Source organism: Apteryx rowi, unplaced genomic scaffold, assembly GCF_003343035.1.
Source record: "Apteryx rowi isolate R43461 unplaced genomic scaffold, aptRow1 scaffold_37, whole genome shotgun sequence".
Classification (NCBI taxonomy): domain Eukaryota; kingdom Metazoa; phylum Chordata; class Aves; order Apterygiformes; family Apterygidae; genus Apteryx; species Apteryx rowi.
In genome coordinates, this window is record NW_020450196.1 from 1,015,046 (window position 1) to 1,039,898 (window position 24,853).

At 35.8% G+C, this 24,853-nt stretch overlaps 1 protein-coding gene across 13 annotated transcripts in view; it reads left to right on the plus strand.

The window, feature by feature from the left end:
- CCDC171 (coiled-coil domain containing 171) overlaps window positions 1–24,853 on the plus strand; it is a 155,507-nt gene that overhangs the window by 43,493 nt on the left and 87,161 nt on the right. For all 13 annotated transcript variants that reach the window (XM_026073580.1, XM_026073576.1, XM_026073579.1 and 10 more), the window contains 6 exons: window positions 4,496–4,598; window positions 9,453–9,559; window positions 12,370–12,459; window positions 14,378–14,578; window positions 16,498–16,665; window positions 18,625–18,813. In XM_026073580.1, the coding sequence (XP_025929365.1) occupies window positions 4,496–4,598; window positions 9,453–9,559; window positions 12,370–12,459; window positions 14,378–14,578; window positions 16,498–16,665; window positions 18,625–18,813 (858 nt within the window). The remainder of the gene's footprint in view (window positions 1–4,495; window positions 4,599–9,452; window positions 9,560–12,369; window positions 12,460–14,377; window positions 14,579–16,497; window positions 16,666–18,624; window positions 18,814–24,853) is intronic.

The window sequence follows — 24,853 nt, forward strand, 5'->3', positions numbered from 1 at the left end:
GAGTAGTATAATTAGTGTGTAGTAGTGTAAGGGATTACATTCGAGGCTTGTCTGTCTTTGCCTGGTGGCATATCAGTCTCTTTCTCTCACAGGTGTGCATGAACGTAATGTACGCATACTGTGTATGTTTAGACAGCCTTCTATATTATTACAAGTTGAAAGTCAGGACTTAACGTGTTTGTGAATGTAGTTCCTGTACATTTGCAATAGCCATTATAATATATTTAATGTAAAAGCCATTATGAATAACACTGTCTTAAGTATTGATTGAACAGAAAATAAAACACCCTAAAGATTATGATTTTGCTGTACAAATTCTAAGGAACAGAATCTGCTACTCAAAGGCAGAGATGTGAATCTAATGTAGATAATTTAGTGTGTACAGAGATTTTTGTTTCAACAGTTAAAAATCAAGAGGCAGTCTGTGTTAATTGAGTGCTAATGGTTGTTAAATATTTTGTTAGCTTGATTCTTGTTTTGCTTTCTTTAACTTCATGGCAGAGTATTCCTAATACCCAGATAATAGTTCCATTTTTGTTGCAATTTAGGGAGAACTTTCAGTCTATAAAATAGACTGAAATAAGTAAATAAAACCCATTGATATCAAGCATATGCTTAAATGATCTTTTAAAAAGAAACCAATTTCATCATTTGCTCTGAAAGTGAAGATGTCAGTCAAACCCTGATGTCCCAGCATTTGAAGATAGGCATCTAAAAAAAATGTTTTAAAATTGCCAGGTTTTGATTATTTTTTGGGGGGGGAGGGGGGCGCTTAAAAACAAAACCAAAGAAAAGCTTCACAAAATTGTCTTGCACAAAAAGTTTGTTACAGTCCTCTTTAGGGGACTAGAATAGTTCCAAATAAAACCTGAGCATTTTTGAGGAATTTTATTTCAGGTGATTAAGACTGAAAGACTAAATTTCTTAAGAAATTTTATTTAATTTACCTKTGGCTGGACACTTTTTCAAGGCACTTCTACAGACTTCTGAAATTTCTAGCTATTGTAAGAAAATAAACTGGATGAAGTATTTAGTAGTTGGATAACTTAAGCAAAAAGAAATAATAGACTGAGGAGGGAGTTTGATAGTGGGGAGTTGGTTTTCTTTTTATCATTCATGCTTGGCTGCTTAATGTTTGTGCCACTTTTCTGTTATACAGAACATCTTTCAAGTAAAATGTATTTTTTGTCGACTGTGGAACAGCTTTTTGGAGCTTATTTTTATAAATTCTCTGCTTTGTTTCCTTAAATATCATGCATGGTAAACATTCTGGCACTTTTGTAAAGCACTTATTCAAGCAGTAGCTGAGCATACTGTTTTTTGGTGGCTTTGTGGATAGTTCTAACTTTGGCACTTTCTCTGGCATCTCAACACAGGGCTTGTACTACAAACCGAGTAAGTGAATTAGTCCAAGTGCAAAGAGAGTCACAGAAAAACAAACAGGAAAAACCCTGTAATTGTTTCCAACAGGGCAGGCAATGCTCCTGGGAAGATCCCTCTTGGAACTTTAGACTGCAAGACTAAACCCAGGTTCACTGGTTTAGGAGGGTGGTTCACATCCATGCAGGCTTCCTGCTACCTTCACATTCTCCAAGCTCATGAATGGTCCATCCCAAAGAGGACAGCCATGGAAATCAAGCAAAGTCAGCAAAGAAGCTTGCTTTACAAGTGTACCTTCACTCCTCTCTGCTAGAATGAGCCGGTAAACATACTCCCCTTAAGTAAGGGCTTTAGATCTCTGTCACCCTATTTCCCTTTTGAAGCTGTCTGGAGAACACTCCCACAAGTAAATTCCCAGTAGTTCTACAGGAACGGCGTCCCCTAATACAATTGGAAAGTTGGGCAGGAGTACCAGAGGGTAGGTAATCTCACCTCCTGGAATAGCTGAATCTGAAAGAAGACGGTTGATTATGTTTGACTTCTACACTCCTGTGGAATCCATTTCCCTTTTGAAAGTATAGAGTAGTTATCAATAGCGTCTGTTCAGCCTGAAGAAAAGAAAGCTGAGGGAGATCTGACTACTGCCATCAACTAGCAAATGAGTGCTTATGGAGATGACAGAACCACACCCTCCTTAGAAGTGCACAGCAAAAGGATGAGAGGAAACGCACAAATTTTGGAAAGGGAGATTCTAGTTAGCTATATGGGGAAAAAAGATCACACTGAGGATGGTGAGATATTGGAACAGGTTGCCTGGAGGGATTGTAGAATTTGTGTCCCTGAAGATACTAAAAATTGAYTGCACAAGGCCCTGAGCAACCTAACCTGACTTTAGGGTTGACTGTKCTTTGGGTGGGGAGTGGGACCAGATGACTTCCAGAGATTCTGTCAGCTTAAATTATTCTGTGATTCTATGACATTATACATTCTTATTAAATACCTCTCAGTGAGATGCAGGAAATCAGTTTTTATGTTTAGACCCTTTTGGATTCATACCTATGCTTAGATTTCCAACATTGTAGCTTACACAGTTTTTCTTAAATTTGTAATAACAGGAGAGATTGATTCAAAACAGGAGTTAGAAAGGAAGGATACTAAATTGTTTGCAGCTAAAGTATAGAAGAACTGGCTAGTCAAAGGAATTTCCTTTTGATCTTTGATACTGTGGAGAAAGACTGAAATTGGCTTAGAGAATGTAGATGCAGCCAGCAAATAGAGCACAGAGAAGTGGTAAAGACTAAATAAACTGTAATATACTGACTTAGTGGTGGTAAATTAACTAAACTGAATGAAAAAACTTGGATGGGGAGATAGAAGAATTCTCATGTTTGATCTTTCCATGGGAAAAGATTTTTCTGGGAAGATTTAGTCTGACCTTGTTTGTACTGGAGTGTTTAAAAAAATTATATTAAAAAAGAGAGTATTTATTTTATTGTGATACTGATCATGTTGTTACACTTTCTTATTTGTAATATGTGCAGTCTTTGAGATGATATCAGTACATTAGGGCAAATGATTTTAATGTATTTGTGTCATACAAAATGTTATCTGGAATTCAGGAAATACAAGCTCTATTTATATAGAGAATGCTATATAGAGAAAAAATAAAATTATTTATTTTTGGATATATACAGAAATACTTCATAAAGAATGTTGAAACTGTAGTGGAAATTCTCACACAAGGAAAGGCGTGTAAATGCTACAGGGGACCTAACACTGAAATACGCATATGAATAATATATTAGTTGATATACAGTACATATAATTAAAATTGAAAGAGTAAAGCAAATTTATAAAATATTTAAACTGAATAGTGAAGAACACTGCAGAGAATTAGCTTGCCAGTTATATGCTACCAGTATCTAGCAGTTTTCTCGGGGAGGATGTTTCCTACGCTTGAGAAATTGACCAGATCCTACATAWGCAATGAAACATAGTTGAAGCAATAGTTTATAGGTATTATAGAAAACAGAGCAGGATTCTTCCCAGTGCGAAGAGGGTAAACTTCCATAATAAAATAAAAGTGGCAATGATTGAAATAGGTGTTATAATTTAGAATAAAAATAAACTGAGTAATTAAGAAGAGTAATGAGGCATCTTTAAACATAAGAAAATTATGAAGAGATAGTTAAATCTAGTTTCCTCTTGACCTTTGCTTTTTTTCTTGCAACTGTCCAGATGTATCACTTTTCCTCAGTGGGCTGCTAAAATTATAGGTTTCTTTGAAAAGTGGAACCTACATATATCCCTCCACAGAAGTACAATAGGAACTTCGTTCTGCCTGGAGTCATGGATGTATCTGTAATATAAGTCTGTGAAATCTTCAAGTTTTAGTATCAGATGTAAATTGAAGTTTGATACAATGTTTTTATTTCAGTGATAAATCTCTGCTATAAAGCCTTTCTGCCTTCARAATAAAACCAGTGTCTTCTTTGGACAATAGGCTGCACTCAGTGAAGTTCTTACTTTAAGAAAATCCAGTTCTAGGAGCTGGAGGACTCTGCTGCTTCATATTCCATCTATCAGGAGAAGTTTTTGAGACTGGAGAAATTGCTACCAAGCATGGAAGACATTAACAATTGAAGTAGGCAGGTTTGCAATGAGAGTAGGTGTGGGATTTGACTGAGTGCCAAATCATGGATTTCCAGCCTGTCTGCCAGTAGTTTGGTGTCTTTCTGGATGCCCTTGTAGGGCGTAACARTAGATTTCATTGCTTGCATAAATAGGCAGCAATTAATTAGCATTTGTGATGATATTTTTAAAGCAGAAAATTAAGACTGGATTTTAAAATGACCAAAAATGTTGTTTATTTTGACTACCGGAAGCCTTTAATTCTATTTTAAATGTGTTTCAGGGTTCCATGAAATCTTGCATTACTTATTTGTGATGTTTTGTTAGCTATCTTGATTCAGGAAAAAGGGCTGATAAGAAACATAGCAGGAATTATTTAAAGGGGAACAAAAATATCACTATGATCTGTATTTCTTCTGTTTACTATTTTAATGGGTTTCTTTTTTCCCCTTCTTGTCTTGTCTGTATCTCCTGTCAAATAAAGGCCAAGAAACACCAGGCCTTTCTAACAGAGACGTGTGAAAACAACATGAGAGAGCTGGAGTTACTCTTGGACAGCTTTGCTATGTCAGGGCAGCGGACAGCAGGTTAGTTGAAGGTATAAAATGACAGATGCATCTGTCAATGTTCCAAAGTCACTACATTGTGGGAATTCTGCAGATGCCTCTTGCATTCCCTCTTCTCAACATGCTTTGATTTGATGACATGATAAGAGCAGTTCTCACAGCAGTCAAATGGCCTTGCTAGCTGAGAAGGGGTGACGGAATGTGGACCTGCTGTTGTCAGCCCAGAGCTTGATTTACAAATGCCGGGGTCTATATGATCGGTCAGAAAAGGGCTCACTTGCTGTGCTCTAAATCCAACTGAGAAAAAAGTCCTTACAGTATACCTGCAAAGGGAACAGATGTTTTGCCTGAACTGAGCCAAATTCTGAGGCAACCTTCAGCAACTTAAAGGTCATATATTCAAAAAGGTTGTGTAGGACACATGATATAACACACTACTTTTTACTGTTGTCTGTGAAATAGTATTTTATTGCATTCATTTGATCTAAAACCGTATAAATATTTCTCTGCTCACAAATAAAACGTAAGTTAGTGGTTGTCACTCTGTCTAGCTTTATGTATAATTATTGTATCAAACTCAACAAACTGCTGTATGCTTAAACATTTGAGATGTTGACTAACATAAATGGACTGAATTTTAACAGAAAAGCTAGTAATTTTTTTCAAGGTGAAGGTAAAATATTTTCCATTTAAAATCTTAATTTAAAACTGCATAAAAGTTTTCTACATAGTTCCTGTTAGAAAATCACAGACTAGATACAGAATGCTTCCAACTTACAGAGCAAATAAACTGGAAAAAAGGCAGCCTATTTTGCCTGCTCTGTAAAGCAGGTAAAAAATTTCTTAAAGAGCAAACACATTTATTTTATGTAGGCTGTGATAATACGTTTCGACTGTTTCTGTTTAAGCACAGTAAACATAAATGGATGCTATAACACCTCTTAATGGAGATATACATATATATTTTAAGATATCTTTGGGGCCTGGTAATRTCAAAATTGAGTAAAGGAACTTCCTAGGTTTCCAGTTCACCATAAAAGCCTAGGCTTCAGTTTAAATCTGGGATGCATTGACTTCCTCACCTGGGCTATATAAATTTTTGTTTAGGAACTGGTATCAGTTTTGTTCTGTAATTATAGATGTAACTCCTGTAAGTAATACTTGTAGGTTTACTGAAGACACCTCAGCTCTTTCAAGCTGTATGTTTTCCTCAATCTTGCAAAGTTCCCCATGCCCAGAGGGGCTTCTGCAAGTCTGGAGGGAGCAGGATACTGCTGCCAAAGTGCAGTTCCAAAGCAATAATTGTCTTTTGGGTAGGTTTTCTGTTCTCCTTAGTGGTAAGCCTTTCAGAGAATAGTTTTGAGCTGTTCCTATCTTACTAGGGATTCAGTAACTTGTGTGTTAATTTGCTTTGTTATTTAAAGTAAACTTTGAAAGAACTTATTTAAATAAATCTTTTTTTAAGCTTCAGAGACTCTGTAGTAGCTCAGTTGAGGYGGAAGGTCAAACTTACCTGTCATGTGAATTGAGTCTTCAAAGCTAATGTTAAAGTAGACATTGACTAAAACGTTTGTTCTGCATGTTCACTGCGCTTCTAAGTGTGAAACTTAATTTTTTTAGGCTATTGTCTTACTGTGTTGTACTTACAGACTTGTTATGTAATTTAACTTTTCATGTTTACTGAAATGGGTAATATTTGAAGTAGGAAAATCTAGGAGCAAATAAAAATCAGACTTTTAATAAATTTTCATAGTCTTAACTACCAGGAGAGGGGAGTTGGCCTGACACGAACCACAGTTGGCTGGGCAGTCATTCCTTCTTGTTTTAATATTTTTAGTTTTTATCTAAAATGGTTGAAAGATCTCACTCAGTATTAAAGGTCCTGTCCCTTCATTTAAGGGATAGTTCCTATACTTTTGGGGCCATATAGAAAAAAAAGATAAGCCTTTATGTTTGTAAAATTAACAAATACACATATTTAACAATTTTTTTTTTCAATACCCCTTCCAAAATAAGCTCAAACCTATATCTTTTCCCTTTTCAAGTGACCTTTAAAAAATGTTCCTCAGCATTGTTGTTCTTATTGGGCAATAGGCATGATGTTCAGTTTGTCATATTTTGTAGTTATTCAGCCACAAAGTTTGTGCTCAAGATTAGTCTTCATTTAAGGTAAAATGTTTTTGTGATTGCAGAAACATGAAAAAAGTGAATTGAATATAAATTAATAGTGTTATCCTCTTGAACCTGGCACTTCCCTGAAATTTGGCTCAAAAACTCACTTGAGTGATACTGACAAAATGTGCCATTTATTTATTTATTTATTTATTTATTGTTTCTCATTGCTAAAGTTTGACCTAGCAAGACGGCACTGTTTGGATTATCTTGCATGTCTCTTGCATTGCAGTTTGGAAATGAATGGCAGTTGGCCAGAATTAGAGCAATAGTCTTAGCTGAAAACAACTTCAGCTAGTCCAGGAAGGTAGAATCTGGTATTTTTGTTGGCAAACTGGGCTGTCTAGAAAATAGTGTTGCAGTCAAGGCAACAAATACCAGGATGGTACGTTTACTGGCAAGAGCCTGTTCTTGGCAAACTTGACCTAAATAAAGATAGTTCAGAGTCATGTTTCAGGAACAGCATTGCAGTTTGGGGCTTCAGAAATGAAGATGTATTATTTGACTTAATGAAAAAGGTGGGGTGGAAGGCAACCCTTCAATTTCCTTGAGGTATTATTTTAAACTGAGTTACAGCTGTGAGTTATAGCTTCTTCAGAGGTACAAGAAGTAAGAAAGAAAAGTATTTTGTTTCTTTGCAATAAAATGGCTGCAAAATGTTCTTACATTGGGTAATAGATAAGTCACTAATGTTTTTGAGAATACAGGGCTGGAGTCCTGTGCATATATAACTTTAGCTATGCTTAAGTGATAAAATCAATAGTATTGTAAGATCCTACAAATCTGTTTCTTAAATCTAAATAAAATCTAACCTTTTCACACAGGGTCAAATTCAAACAACTTATCTCAGGTTGTTTTTAGGTGTAATATATTGCTAAATTGGACAGCTCTAGCACTCACAGGTTTGGTTTGGGGCACTGGACTTCCATTAAGGAGAAGATTCTGCTACTCCCTAACTCTTGCAGGCCTTTAGATCCTGTCRTAAATACCTCTCAACCAGAGTACCTCAGATGACAGAGCAAAATTTCTATCCTTAGGGTGTGCATTCTTTTTAAATTGATGTGCATGTTGTACAGCAATTTTGCTCCTGTAACTGAAAACAATCTTACAAACCCACATTGGTTTGACTAAGTGCGACTTTGACGCTAACAGCTGACTGAGTCAAAGTGAAAAGCTCATATTCAATACTAAATAGTATTCAGCCATATTCTGTGCTTTCTGGTATTATCAAAATAGCTGGGAAAGAAGAGGGTAGTTAATTTAAAACTTAAATTTTCAGAATGGCTGTTGGCAATACTTTCTGATTTGCACACATACATAAGTTTTCTATTGACTGTTGTTGGTGCCCCTTATGGGTAGCCTATAGAACGGTCCTATCATTTATGTATAATGCTTTGAATAGAATATCATGCTTATTAGATAACACTAACCATAAAATTCTTAAAACAGCCAGCTTGCAAGTTCATAAGGGCATCTGTTCTAGCTGACAAAATTTTATGGGTGACCATGTCTGCCCAGTGAAAAAGCTTAGAGTTCAATATCTGGTTTGACTTTATGAGACAGCCTAGGTAAACAGCTTTGAGACACTGGCCTTTCAGAGGTGGTAAACACCTGTACACACATTTAGTTCTACTGGGAGCTATGATTGCTTAGCATCCCTGGAAAGCAGATGCCTGTGATTTCGCGCTTCTTTTGTAAAATAAACCTGGTGTGAGGGTTGATAAAGTTAGTTCTGTTTATAAAGTTTATTAAAGACTTGAGGAAAAGGTGATAATGATCATCTGTTACAAAATAAGTCTATAAATGTTGCATAGTTCTATAAACAATACTGAGGAGAAAAAATCTGTCAATAACCTGCTATTTTGTTCTAACGCCAGAAAAACTGAAGAGGTTGTTCTTAGAAATTTAATATCAGCTGACATCTTGTGACCTCTTGATCAATATAGTATTGTTTTGCTTTCTTAGCACATTGTACTACTGGCTCTGGAATGCTCAAACTTATGTTCATATGTCCCTAATTAAGGCAACTAGATCAGAAGTCTCGACTAAAGGTTTAATAAATAAGTGTAGTGCGTATATAATGGATATATCAGCTTTAAGATTTATAATTGAAACATTATGTAGGACTCTGCAGACAGATAATAATTTTTTTTTATTATTTCCTTTGGAGTGAAATTCAAGATCATTTGAAGGGTTTTTAAGATCTCTCCAAGCATAACATAGTCATGTGATCTTTGGCTCAGTAAAGTTCTGAGTAAATGAAGTACTACATTATAATACGCACGCTTAGTCACAACAGCAAAATAATGGCAGGAAAAATGTAACATACTTAACTTTTAGGAAGCATGTTTTTCAAAGTGCATTTCTGTGTAGTTTTAATGTTGAATGATCTGACTGAATGACACAGACTTGACCACAGTTGAAATTATATACAAGACTGCATACTGAATACAGTAGGTAGCAATGTAATCCAGAATTTGCAGTTCTGTATCTTGTATTAAAGCTTTTATACAAATGTCTATCAGCTGTATTTGTTATGAAAGTACGGCTGTTCAGCTGCATACCTTGTGGAAAACAAGGATGCTCTTCAATGTTCTGTATTGTCACTGTAGCCCTCCCTGATTTTAATACCTTCCCTCCAGTGTGAGTRGTTTTCTCTCTGTGGCTTTAAGGGCTTAGTTTTCATTCTGTATTTTTCTTCAGGCACTTGTAAGGACAAAGATAAACCTCCAAGCCCCTCTGTTGTTCTTGAGACTTTGAGGTGTACCTTGACAGATTACCAGAACAAGCTGGAAGATACATCTAATGAGGTAACACTTGCACTGTTTGGCTCTGTATGTATTGCCTTCAGCCTGCAGCAGTACATATTCTTTGCTTATAACAAAGGTCAGAAGAGTGGGAATGCTGAGCTGACAGCTTTGCATATACCAAAAGAAATAATCTCTGTCACTACTCTTTCTCTAAGCTTGCCCTACAGTAATGTTTCATTTATATTGAGAAGGGCAGATTGGTGTTTCATTTGTTGTTTTAATCTGTTGGGCTTATTATTTTCAATAAACATTAATGAAAATGAGTCTTCTCTATCTAAGAATTTCAGTTAAGGATGATTATGTAAGAGTTTGATGTGCAATGTGTACTACAATAGTATTAAATACATAACACTTGAACCTGAACAGTCATTTGTATCACATATGTAAACATTCTTGCCCATGTGCATTTAAAAAGCAGCRTAATTTTCTGAGATCAGGCTGTTTATTTGATGAAATGTTTAATTTTTTTGTGCTATTTTGAGGTCTTTTCAGTAAAATAGTGTCTTGGCAATACTTTCTTCAAGATAACTAAGACAATAGTAGAAATATTTCAATTTTGGAAGTCCTCCCCTCAAAAAAACCCCTAATGTTTGTCATGCAGTCCTAGTAAACTTCTAGTTCACTGACTGGAAAGTCACAATCTTGCATTTATTTTCTCATTTGTATTGCTAATGTGATTCAGTTAATCCTCTTGAGTTTAAATGTTTTATGAATTTGTGGCTTTAAAGACTGTAGAAAGACGCTAAATACACTCTGTTAAAGCTTTTCTGTACAGAATCGCAATTAGTTTATTGCTGGATAAAATTGGCAAATACAGGAGAACAAGGTATAGCAAGATTATAAAAATGCCAGCACTGGTATATTTTCATTTCRAGGTTTTGTCTTTTGTTTTGACAAATGCACAGTCTAGCTAGTCACTCACAACATTAAAAAATGCATTAGCTTTGCCGCTTTTATTGGAAAAAGAATGATCTCCCACAAGACCTTTGAGATTATTCTAAGGGGCACAAAAATAAGTGACCATGGAAACAATTATACTTTTGTAAACAGCAAGCACTGTTAGGTCTCTCCCAGTGAGATAAGAGAACCAATGTGTATAGTAGTTATGAAACTCTTCTGAGACCCAAGTCTGGAAGCTGCAGAGTAACTAGGAACATACTACCCACAGCGAATTGTTATTTGGGAGGAGGAATGTCACATGATCCTCAGCCCAGTTGAAAAGTCGACTCAGCAGGCTTTGGCTTAGCGATGTGCTTTGTTGTGAAACTGTGCCAGAGACAGCAGTGGGGAGACCAAGGGGGTGGCTGCTAAGAAAGCAAAGAGAGTATTCTGACAGAAAGAAGAATGAACTGTCAAGGAAAATAAATCACAAGCAGAGCAGGACCAACTGATGACCTGCCACAAGACTTCCCAGTAGGACTGCRTGTGACTGACCCTGAAGTTGTCATACAGAGCCAGAGATACACTGAGTACCTTCACAGTGCACAGAAAGGGCAGCGCTCTGTCCTTCTTGATTCCCTTCGCCCCCATAGGTACCACTGCTTCAGGCTTTTTATACATTAGATATGTTTTGTAATAAAACTGTTTTTAGAAAAATACAGTAAAAGGGACTATGAAGGGCACTGTGCAATTAAAATAGGATGTTGTAATACACAACAATAAGGGTTTAGTTTTGAGTAATTCTATAATGGTTATTTTGTACAGAAATTTCCAACAAGGCACCACATATTGATGGAGTTATTTTATATATATATATATATATATATATATACACACACACCTGTATGTATACATGAAATATGCTGGTGAGCCTGTCATGTGTCACCTTTAAATTAGTGTTAAACATTAAGCGATTTGTTTTGCTTGTGTGACTGAAGGTATATGAGTGTTTTGTTTTTGATAGAGAATTAACTTTCACTTTTCCATACAGTGTAGAGACTAGAGTATGTTTGGGGAAGAGAAAGAAAGCTAGTAAAATAAAAAGAACCTTTGAAATGTTTCAGTTGCATTGCATAATTCACCACAAATATTTCTAAGGCTGCTCAGGTCTCCTGATCAAGATCAAACAAAAATATAATTTGCAAAGTAATCTGTAAATTTGTAAATGAGATATGTTACTTCTGATTCCTTCCTGAATGCTGAAGGGCTGGTAGTAACCTGCGCTATGTCTCTATTTGATGCCTTCTTTCAGACATAGTTGTTGCTAAGCTTACCATAAAGTAACTGGAGACATAGTGATGTGACACAGAAATAAATGACAATGGAAACAACTTATCTTTTTTTAGAAGTGAAAAGTGAAGCTAGTACACGTTGTGGTCATGAGCTATCTTGAAGGTGGTTGCTTTTAATGCCCCAAATAGTCACCATGCCTTTCTTAGGGGACATTGCAGCTACTTAGGGATATGTGAATACTATCCCCCATTTATTAAAAAATAGAGACTACTTTTAGTCAGGCACTTTTTGCGAAGAGCCACTGACTTCAAAAGCTTGTTTTCTTAAAACACTTCTCAAATCATAATCTGGATTTATTAGATTTTATAGCATATTTCAAAGTGCTCTTTTTTGTCAGACATTTTGAGAGCGGATGGGAAAGTAGGCTGAGTTTAAGACTTTAGCAACTGCTATTTTATCTTTAATCATTATAAGTTATGTAGTGCTTCTTTAATGGTACATTAATCAGACTGTATAAAGGTTGTCAAAGGAATTTGAGTTTTTTTTTTTACACTTTTATATACAAAGTTTGTGCTTGAATAGTCAAGTGATTATGTAKCTTTTTGGTAACAGCATGTTTGCTCTCCATCCTTTCACAGCTTGGGAAAATCAAGGCTTTGTATGAGAAGATGTCAACAGAGCTTGAGGTATCCAAAGAGAAAATATGTTCTCTAAGTCAAGACCTTAAGGTATGGGTTTATGAAATTAATATAGAAACAGAAAGCTCTACAAAAAGTATCTTCCTGGATATATGTTATTTTTGTTTTTTCAGAGTAAGTCTCTATATCATTGCATTCTGTTAAACAGCTTATTTAAGCTGCAGGCTTGTGTGAAGTCGTGTTGCCATATCATGGTTACAACCTATCTAAATCTACATAACTGAGTATTTCAATAATTGCACTTATGAAATAATAATTTGAAGTCCATTGTCAKTTTGCAAAGTATTGTTTTATATTGAAATCAGCCTCAAGAATTTTTTTCTCTTAACTAACTGTGCGTATCTTTTTTCTCAAGAAAACTAAAAATGAGAAATGCATATAATTTCTTCTGTTCATACAAAAGCACATTTTATTTAATAAGTCCTTCCCTTATTTTTCTGGTTTATCAGAGAAATATTTTAATCAGATTTTGATTATGATATATCAGGTCATCCTTGACAGTTGTAGAATGTGCAGCCTAACGCTATTTAGAGTAAAAGGTGCCTGATACCTGACAAAAACACTTAAAACTCTTTTCTTTACTTCTTGAGTAAGAATTGTTTCTTGTCTCTTTTTTTGGCTGACACATTAGTTTTGTAATGTCCTGTCTGGTAACCTCACTGGCTAAGGGAGTGAGGAAGTCCTGAGTTCCCCGTTAAATTTAATTTCCCAATTGGCAGGGTATTTTATTACTGCCAAAAAAAAGGTGAGGGCTCCCAACATTTCTCAGAATTTTTTGCTTGAGATGTGCTATACTTTTGCAACATTCATTGAATCTTAATGTTATTTTATACATGTACATGATCTCTTGTCGTCTGATCTGAACTTTCTATACTAACTAATTTATGTTCAGAACACTTAAGACTTCTGCTTCTGCTTTAAGACCTTTTTAAAGCACCTGAGAATTTTGCAGACCCATTGCAACAGATATGTGCACTCTTCGTGCAAAAGCTGAGTTTGCTACACATAGGATGTGCTGCTTTTCATGCAGTACACTTGTTTCTGATCTCTTTAAATCTTCAGTAATAAAGAGGGTAAAACTAGATCCAGTCTAAAATATTTCTGATAAAAATTTAAAAATGCTTTAATTTTCTAATGCTTTCATTAAGAAAAATGAAAGTTCTCATTATCTGATAAATGAGAAGTATGCTTCCTATTAGACTTCCTATATTAGCAGTTGTGATTTTATGAAAAATTAACAATGCTTTCAGTTGAACTTTCAACAAACTTTAGTAGCRCTGGAAATGGAAGTTCAGTGCTTATAGGAAAGGTGAGCACGTGTATCTATTCATACCATCTCAGCCAACTTTTGACTTGAAAGGGCAATTTAATAAATTGTTTGTTTCTCTTGTGAGATTTATTATCAGCAAGGTAATGGTGATAATTGTGACCCTTTCTGATTTTTAGCCATGGTCAAACCTCCAAAAGGATTCCTCTTTTTTTTGTGTGCAGGTAACAAAAAATATGGTGGGTAACAGTTCTTGTTGTCAACTGYTGTCAACAGTCTTTTTGTCACCTGGCTGTGATGGATAAATGATCTATATATGAAAGAATGTATCCTTTCACTAGGTCTGAAAGCCCTCCATTTCTTGGAGGGTGACTCGTGTCCGTGCATTTTGCATTCTCAGTTGTAGGCAATGAACCTGATTCTGAATTCCAAAGAGAAGGTCTTCGCATCATGGAACATTTGACTTTAGAGATGGGTTTCAGATGCTCGCTAGTTCAAGGTTGTGGTGAAGAACCATTGTTTGTTTTGAAAATCTGTCATTGGCAAGATGTAGTCAGCTTAATCTGCAGTCTTCTGAGCACATGTTTCAATATGGATGTTTTCTTCCTCGGATGTTGAGCATTGGTTAAGGTAACATTTTACAGAGTAAAATTCTTTCTGTTCTGTTTCTCTGTTCTACAGGAAGCTCAGGATAACCTGGCTGATGCCAATAAAGAGTTAAATCATCTGCACACTAAGTGTGTAGACAGAGAGACTTTAATAGGCACTTTAAAAATGGAACTACAGAATGTACTGCAATGCTGGGAGAAAGAGAAAGTACGTGCCACAGAATCTGAAAATGAAATCCAGAAGCTTACCAGGGCTTACCAGAAGGATATGGAGGTATTACCAGAGACAAGATGACTGTCAAAAAGAGTCTTTATTTAATCTTAGCTTTATACATTTACATACATCAGATGGTTACTTGTAGTCTTAACAGATTTATCCCCAAAATATGGTTTTAAGATACGTCTTTTGAAATATGTATTTAGTATCTACAAAATCTCAGTGTGTATTGTTTCASCTTCTTTCTATATCTGAACTAATAGCTTAACCCTTCCAGTCTTTTGAATTTTTTAACAACTGAGTTGTTTAAAGTTATGCCTGAAGAACKATTTTTCCTTTCTTTCAGATTGAAAATAAGCACAAGTGTTTTACAATTAAAACATACAATAGTATCATCATCACATGTTGTTCATTTCTGATTCAGATGACAAGTGATAGATAGCAAATGTGGAACTGAGATAGTTTTGCCTACCTGCTACAAAATCTATAAATTCTTGTCTGTGATGTGTTAGCTGATTGTGATGTGTTATATGTGGGAATTGCTTCACTAAGTTTTATTTTAGAACTGTTCTCTCCTTGTATTTGTTTACTGATCTTAACAATATAGTTTTCTTGTTTTAAGTTTTTTTTTTTATCCCAGTAAAGTAGTTCAGCACTAGCATTATCAATGGTGTTCTTTATCATAGTTGTCCTGCATATTGAGCTCATTACTTCCACAGATTTGAACAGGGATGCCAACTGAGTAAAAAGGAAACATTCTTTCCACCTCTCTTGTAGTCTGGTATTTAAATAGTGTCCACATGAAGCAGTTGGAATTGTTATACACATCAGATAATGATTAAAGTGAAGGAAACTTGAAGCCTGGCTGTATTGTAAAGTCAGCATGTCTACAGTACTGTGGTTGCATTCAACATGTGCGAATTGATTTTGGTTTTGGGATCGCTTTTTTCACGCCAAATGGATAGTTATCATCCTTGGTTTATCACAGCCCAAGTAAAAATGTCATGATGGTGGCACACTGAATTTTCTTTGGGTAATTAGAAGACTCATTAGAAACAAAGCTAAACAAAACTAAACTAAAATATTTTATTGCTTAAAATAACATGAAATAGTTATGGCCTACTTGCACTGAAGCACAGTGCAGAAGACTCAAAAAAAAATAGTTGCTCAGCTCAGTCACCTATAATTTCTTGATGTAAGGACTCATCCAGGGCTCATGGAAAATAGTGGGATCTTTCCACTGGTTTATTTGGCTTTCAGTAAAGAGACTGTTTCCTGTGTCTTTTTCCAAGAAGTTTTGTATTGTCTTAATCAAAGTGGCTGAGCTGCATATATGTACCAAAAGGATGAAGGGTGAAATTTGCATTGCATGCTGTTGTTACTGAAGATCATTTATAACTTGCATCAGTTTGTTATACCACTGACTAAAATCAGTGTAAATGGATGAGACATGGCTTGTGGAATTTAACTGATGAAGCTATAAACCTATTTTGTCTAGCTGTTTGGTCATATGTAGTAAATGTATGAAAAACATGGAAATACAGTTTTTTAGAGAATTTAAGGTGATAGTTGTAGAGTGTTTCATGTTGCCATGTCAGTTAGGCTTTTTTCTTTGTGCTATGCACAGATATTGGAAGGGGGTACAATTTGAATGAAGCTTGAGATGTTAACATGGGCAATTAAGTTGCATCTCTTAATAGCACTGAAATTTTTATTTGTATCAGGTTATGGTCATGAGCACTGCAGGATTATGCTCTCTGTATTTATGTGCTATTCCTAATCAGACAAATTTTGTAAAAACAGTGGCTTTAATATGTTTGATTACAGATACTGACTATACTACTTTTGAAAAGGTTTGAAAATGATCTTTACATTTTTTTCAGGTGTGTGCAGTTCATATTACTGCATGTATGATGTATCTCTTTGGATTCTAACACTGTTTATATACAACAGTTAATTTTTCTTTTTTGTCTCAGGAGAAGCTAACCTTCCTTCATAACTTATATCAGCATTTGGTAGCAGGCTGTGTGCTTATAAAACAACCAGAAGGCATCCTAGATAGATTCTCTTGGCCTGAGCTTTGTGTAGTCTTACAGGAGAATGTTGATGCCCTGATCTTAGACCTCAGCAGGGCTAATGAGAAGGTAAGTGTCCTTAGGCACCAGCTACCTCTATTAAATTCAGTGACATTTGTCCACATCACAGTATCATTAAAAGGGACTGACATTCATCTTATTTCAAAAAGAATTTGGACGTTAATAATTCAATACCATTAATTATGGCTTGTCTACAACTCAGTTTGATGCCATTGCTGTGGGCATGTAAATGTGACTGAAGTCTGTATGAAGTCTCTAAGCTCCACTTTCTGTGCAGGACATGCTAATACTACTAGCCAATATTAGCCACAGGGACCTAATTAAAAGAAAATAAATTAATCTTACTGATGAAGCAATTCAAAGAACTTAGTCATTTACACTAATAAAGCAACTCTTTATTTTAGCATAAAACAGAAACAAAATGCACTTACTCCAGGAACATCATCTTTAAAATATGTGCTTAAGGTTCAGAGGTACTATTTGGAAAAAAATGCTGTTGTGGGTTTTTTTGTTTAATTATAATTTTTTGGTTATCACATTTATRTTCTGAAATACAACAGAAAATACTTATTTTTAAAAATGTCTCTCTATATTTAATAAATATTTGTTCAAGGGGGAAACAGTAGTTTTCTGAGTAATGTTAATGATAATAAGCGTATGTGTCCTATCCTCTCGCCGCCCAAAGCCCTGCATTAATAATACTTTTTTAAAAAGGACTTCTTTTTTAGTACCTTAAACTGGCTCTGCAGACTATCATATGCCACTCTTTAGGATTTCAGTTCATGTTCTGGTTTTATTGATCAGGTTGGCCCTGTGTTGCTGTGGTCTATGAAAGATTCCAGATCTTGGCTGCCCTGACATTTTGTCCTTAAGGAATAGGAAGGGAAAAACTGTTTCATAAGTTTCTCATCTGCTGGAATTATGACCACTCTTCTGGCTTGAGTACAGGGACAGGGTTGCTTACAGTAAATCATTTTGACTCTGCCCGTCTTAGTAAATATCCCAGCAGTCAGTGGTAATAACTAAAGAGGGTTAGTTTAAAATGAACTGTGGATTATGCAGATTGGGTCTAGAGGCAACATTTCTTTTTTCCCTTCAAAGTGAGGGAGGGGAGGGAAGGGACTGAATATTGTTGGCAGTGTTGGGAAGGGGTTGTGTCTTATTGTCTCTTGCTTTTTAATTTAGTATAGTTACGGACGTCAGTTAGCCAGTCTCTAGAGCTCTTCTGTGTACTTACCAGCTTTACAGGGTTTTGTGGCAGTGTTGTTATCTATACTGTAACTGCTTTCTTTTTTTCTCCTGAAGTTTTACACAGTCCCGTTGAAAGGAATATTGTTGATATTCCTACATATCAAAGTGAAGGTATAGGTATTTGTGTTTGTGTCATTCTTAGCTTGATTCATTCCTCCATTTAGTTTGAATGGGAGTTGCAATGTTAAATCATGGAGTGAAGCCCTTCATGCTTGTTGAAATCATGTCATAAGCTATTGAGCTAGCTGCAAGAAATGCATTGTGTACACTGAAGCTTCCTGAAATTTTTTTAATGCTCAATAGTATATGGAATGCCTTGGCTTTCCAATAAAACATAATGAAAAATTAGTTCTTATTTTTATATTATTATTTAATTTGCTAGAGGACAGCTATACTATGAATACTAATTTAGCAGCGCAAGATTTAATGCACTCATTTTGAAATGAGTAAGGGAAGTGTCCAGTCCAGTTTTCCAACAGAAAAGGCAATAGTTCATCTTCAAGGGGGTATAGAAAGATGGCAAAATTGAAAACATAGAAAATCCATTGTTCCAAAATAGTGTCTCAATTTTTTAGCAAGATTCAAGGAGGTGATCTATAATGAGGTTTTTGTTTTAATTACTTCTAATAAGCATGTTGAAGAAATTATAATTTAGATTTATACTGAAAGTTTGTGTTTAAACTGATATGTAAAATTAATGCAAAAATGTTTTGGGGGGAAATAAAAAAAATATGTTTTTTTAAATGCTTATCACAGATATCTCACCTAGAATATGCTTGTAAGAACAAGTCTGATACTATGAAGGAGCTTCAGCAGACCCAGGAAGATGCATTTAACAAAATGGCTGAACAGATGAARGCACAAGAAAGCTGTTGGCAGAAACAGCAAAAGGATCTGGAGCAGCAGTACTCTGGTCTCCTTGGGGAGGTTCATGCAAGGGCACAGGTATGGTATTTATACTGGAGCTGTGAAGTTCTGAATTGTTTTTTATTGTAAATATTTAATGGATTATTTCCATAGTATGAGTTCCTAACCAATTTAGAGTTGCTTGAGAATTTTAGTATGTCTTTACAGTAAATAAATAGATAACTCTGCTAGTATTAGCCTCACTTATTATAGAAAATGAATGGCTGATTGTTAAAATATTTCAGAAATATGTTGCTTAATTTGGTCGTGAAATTGCTGATGACATTTTTGTTTTGATGTTGTTAAAGCTGTAAGATGAAAATTTTCTTGTATGAATTACATCGGGCAGCAGTTACTTTTCAGTGTTATGCTTTGCAACAAGTCTGTAGAGTAACAGTAATTTGGATTCATTTGGGGATAAATTTAGACATATACATTCTAATTCTGGGAACAAAGAGGACCTGTTTATACAGATAGGACAGCAAGCAAGAGTTCTAAAGTGTACGACCATCATCACTGATTGTTAGAAAAGTTATTTACAATCTAAATTTTTCCCTGCCATTCTACAGCTAGAATTCCATGTCTTTATAGTCACATCCATTTAGAGATATTGTGATCAAATGTGTTGTGGAATATAGGAAACAAGCTATGCTGTGTTGTGATTGATATCTGAAACTTTCTGCAGCAGAAGAATGGTGTATTTGTTTCTGATTTTTGGCTTGGAAGTCTTTGTGCTCTTAAAAGCATATTTGTGAAGAAAGTATATTCTTTAGACAAAACACTTCATTGTAATTTCTTGGGAATGAGCAAAAATCTTACATATATTTTTTGCTGAGATTTACCTTTTATATTGGATACTGGCAGTGCTAAAACAGACCTATGAGTGGAATAAGTAGCATCCAGACTCGTATTAAGTTCCTGTAACATCCTGTAAGTTTCATCTCATGAGATCACCTTCAGCAAAAAGAATGATACAATAAATACTTAATTTTAATTTTAAAAATTACTTCCTTTTTATTAAAAGAAATGTGGGGTTTGGCTGTTCAGACTCCTACCCGCCATAGATACCATATGAAACAAAGGCCTGTGTAAACTCCATCAGAACTCTGGTGTACGGGGGAGAATTTGAGCTACGGAGTACTGTACCGTTCTGGAGGATGGTGCTGAACCTGCCGTTCTTCTCAAGCGAATTTCATGGACAGTGCACACATCGTGTACTGAAAATGCAGCTGTGTTCAGTGGAGTGTGCATTATGCATGTCTTCTGGAAAAGACTTTGTCAGTCAGCTTGCTGTGAAAAAGAAACTACTGGGTTTTTGAGCAGGAAATGCTTTCCTTTACAAACATTTGCACATGGTTTCTAATGCAAGTTAACGTAGTGTTGGAGTACAAGCTGATAGTGTTTTAATTTAGGCAGCACTGTGACTGTGTGCACTCACATGATTCGACAAAACTTTGTCTCCTCTTTGTGCCTGCTCATGTTCCAGCTTGACTGTGTTACCATTTAGTGTCAGTTTAAAGCGAAGACAGTCTAATTTCCTGTGGATTTCTGTCTGGAGACTGACTGTGGGCCTGCTAATTCCAGATAAAGATTTTCCCTTACTGGGGTCCAGGGACTCCATGATGTCCAATGTTAGGGCTGTTCTAGTCCTGACTGCTTTCTTTTCATAAAACTTAACTGTCTTTTGCATATTTCTTTTTGAGCCTGTTAGCCCTACCAGTCAGTCTAAGTGGAATATAATTAGCCTGTATTCTGCATTTTGATGCAGACTTGCTGAGGATGGTGAGGGGCTCTCTTGGGATAAAGATGCAACAATTATGTTGCAGTATTTTATGTTTTGCATCATTTATTCTCAGCCTCCCTCACTCCTTCTCCCCTTTCTCAAACTGTGAGTTCATTTGTATTAATGTCTTAAGTTTGAAAGAAGATTTATTTTTCAGAATTTTGGGAAGTCATTCATTAGGCCAAACTCAGGAGCTCCTGTTGCCTATACTGTCAGGATGTGAGGTCATCTAAAGAAAACTGCAAAGTGTAAATTACTGTGTCTGCTTCCTAAGAGTCAAAGTGGCTGAACACAACCTCTTTCAATCAAGTCTTAACAGTAACTTAATCCATGCTTACTTCCCTCTGGGTAAGAGCAGGAAAGGATCAGGCTGTGGGGTTTTCACATTCCAGGGTGTGCTCTACAAGTGTATTCCTGGTAGCAGGCAAAGAGGTGTTTGCAGAAGAATCACTGCAGAAGCAGAAATGTGGCCGTGTTTTTGAAAACATGTTAGAATGTGTAGTAATCCTGGCTTTGGAAATACGTGTAATATGGTAAATGATATCCATCAGTAGGTGCACTTGAATTTTAAGGAAAAATGCTGATCATAAAAATGATGAATAGTTTTCACGTAAAATTTGATTAGTGGGTATGCACTGCAGCAGCCTTAGCAGTTTGTTTCTTCATCTTCCATACTGGGGACCTAAACAGTGTGCCACAATTCCCTTCCAGCCTGTGTGCCTGGGTTTCTTTCTTGCAAAAACCAAGACACAGAAAACTAGTTCTTACCTTGTTCTTGCTCAGGTAATGGATCAAACCCAACTACAGACTGCAGCTGTTTGCAGAGCTGTGGGTCTCATCACTTTAGCATGTTTATTCCAGCACTGGAAGGAAACTGTGGCAATTAATTGCTGTATTTCCATCCAAAGATCTGAATGTTCATTACAAGCAGTTTAATGAATTAAACCTTGTAGGTACTAGCTCCTCTGTGTAAAGGGAAGCTAAGTGATTCTTGCTAGGTCTTGCATCAAGCTGGTGGTACCTCATGGAACAAAGCCTGCATCCTTTTGTTTGTGCTTCTGTCATCAACCACTGTGCGATGCTTTCCTCCAGACATTTTCTCCTCAGAGCTGCTGGATAAAGACTTCTTTAATTTTTTTTAGTTTTTGGTACGTGTGCAAAGGCACACTGAAGATTGAGTTCAGACAGGCGTCTTAGATCTGTATGGGTGAGCTGATGAAGTTAAACGAGAGCTCTAACTGCACAGCAATGAGTGATGTATCTTGGAGTTTCTTAGAATTGCAGTGGAGAAGCAGGCCTTTTCAAAATGGTCTTCTTAGTCTCATGATTAAAATATAACACTGCAATTTGGAAGTTCTAGTAATAATGACACCTGCCAGTGCTTCTGTCCCCAGCCAATACTGTTCAGGGTCCCTGACCTCAAATGGGTATTACTAAGTACTACTTCACAGCTGTTGCTGTCAGTCAGCCAGATGATGTAATCAGAAAGCAGTTTCACTTTTTTTCCTGTAGAACAGAAATTCTCAAAGTAGCCTTCTTGCAGATCAGCAGCAAAGAAAACTCTCTATAGATACTGCTCTTCTCGGTCCATGGTCTCCATACTCTCAACAGAGTTTAAAATAAATATCCTTTTCCTTAGCCTTTGCAGGAGCACAGTCCCCTTAATTTGGTAGTGTGTATGTCCATTTTTACCATGTTACTGTGCCTATTCCTTAGCCTCACACAAATTACTTATTCAAACTGTGCACAGTCTCATAGGAATTGTCCTCTGAATTTTAACTATCAGACGTTTGTTTGTTATTTAGACATTTTTAATCTGTCCCCATTTTTTGTGGCATCCACTTAAAATAGTAGGGCTTTTGTTCTGTTATGCAAAAAGATGTGAGAGAAAAATCCTGTAACTACTTTAAAAAAATGTTGATTTCAACGGGAAAATAAAAGGTTTGCTAAATAGGAAAGGGAAGAAATTCTCTAGAGAGAGAAAAAAAGTCTCATAGTGTTTTTTTTCATTAAGAAGCTTTGCCTTTATAGCAAGACAGGTGAATTAGCTAAAGGCTGTGGTATCTTGCAATTGTATCAAGTCAGTGTTGCAACATAAAGCAAAACAGCTGAAATACAGGAAAACCTTTTGAAATCAAAGTGTCATTGAATTTCTAATTTCCAATTCTATCTTTTTGGCAATATAAAGGATAAGGATCAAGTGAAGAAATAGGATAGGTTTTGCTTCCTGGGAGAGCTTACAATTTTTCTTTAGTATTTTTGGAGTCCACCAAGCTCTGTAACCTGGTGGGGTTGGATTACACCAAAAGCTCAAAGCCCAAACACCCAAGCAAGTCATCCTACCAACATTTAGGAAGAAAATTCTATGTTCCTTTCAAAAATTGTACTTTGAAGCTTTGAAGAAGACACTAGAAACAATATACAATAAGAGAAAAACAATTATCAACTATTGGAATCAAGATGTATTTTCTTATTAAGTTAATTCCTGTAAGCGGAAGGCTATATAATTTTACAGTAAGATTGTCTTGTTCACTTATGCATATTACAGTATAACAGTAAGCTTTAAAATATTACATTTTTTAAAAAGAATAAGCTTTAAACAGCCAGAGCACTGAATGTTACTAGTGGTACTCAACAGCCTATATGCATCATACTTTAAATTTTTTTACCTAAACATTGGCCTTTAATGAGTGATGGCCAGAAACCGGAAGCTGTTTTCTAAATTCAGGTTGCCTTTTTGGTTCCTTCCAGCCATGTTATCAAGCTTTTTTTCTGCAAAAATCAAACGCTGTAAATAATGTAGTAACCCCAAAAGTATTATACGTGTTCATACTTAATTTTAGAGTAGGTGAGTGACGTACAAGACCTGTAAATTGCATTTTGAAATTAAATATTCTAATTACCCATTCCATCTCTGTATAGCTGGAAGTTTTTTAAACACTAACGTTTTACACATAGTCAGGTTTTATATATGCCATTCTCTCAACATCAATATCGTGAAATCATCTGTAAAGTTAACCTGTGATATTTAGGTTTTTTTAATCATAAAAAGGAAGGCTTACAAGTTTGTCGTCTTCTTCCAGTTAAAATTCTGCCTCTTTCCAAAAAATAATTAAATATTTATTGGCCAGAGACACTCTGAAACAGTGACTAGGGTACATCTCTGCAGAAGCATGGGATCTTGTATTTCCGTTCCAGGGAGAGCTTATATATTTTTTCCCCTTTGTTGGATGGAGGAGGAAGAAGAACCTAAGGCATCCCCTTCTCCACTTGCTTCTGACAATGATTCTTGGACCTGCAGCAAAGCAGATACTTGAATACATGGCTGCATGATGCCATTTTACTTCTTTGCCACTGCCCAAAGGAATAACTCCTACTCCATTTTTAACAAAATTGTTCAGGGCTCCAGGAGAGGGAATTAAAGCTTAAGGTAATCCCGTCTATTTCTTTATCATACTGACTTTGTATTCCACTCATGTTTACCTACTTTTGTGCATATATTTTAACAGGAGCTTAAGCAATTAACTTGAGTCTGTGTGTTCTTTGTGAAAAGTGCCTACAAACTGTTACTTCCTTACATCACTGGGTCCTGTTTAAATCTAGCCTTAAGTGATTTTTTCCAAACACAGAGGGGCTCTGATGTGTCAGGAAGCTAGTCTAGGTTCTCTGAGGTCCCAGCCTAGTGTCTCCATTCCTGGACGAGATCTGCGTATCATCAAAAGGAACCAAACTGTCTGATCTTAACTCTGGAATTCTCTAGCTTTTTATTGTCTTCATTTTGCTACTGTAGTTTACTGTTTTAAATCTTCCTCTTTGTCTACTTAGGGCATAGAGAGAAAAATTAAGTTCTGCAAGCTGAAAAATCTGTCATGGCACAAGTCAAAATAAAACAAAATATGTGTACTACACTGTTCTCTAGAAAACACAATTCTGTATGAGACCTAATTAATCTGTGAATATATAAGTAGGGGGTTGATTACAAAGTAATTAAGAGATCACCTTTACTTCCCCTTTCCCAGCTGCTGCCAATCTGTCTAGTTCTATCTTCCAGAGTTTTCTTTATTTTTTTTCTCTGTCTCTCTCTTACACTAACTTTCCTTTCTGCTTTGAAGAGCAATGTTCTTCCTGAAACTGGGGCATATAATTGCTTATTGTTAAACCAGCTTGTTCTACTAGTGTACTTTCTGTATTCTATCACAGTACTGGTGGATTAGCTTGAGAAATCTGATGTCCATTTGCATTTGAGCATTGTGGCAAGTTTTCCTCATACCATTGATTTGACTGCATTTATCTGGT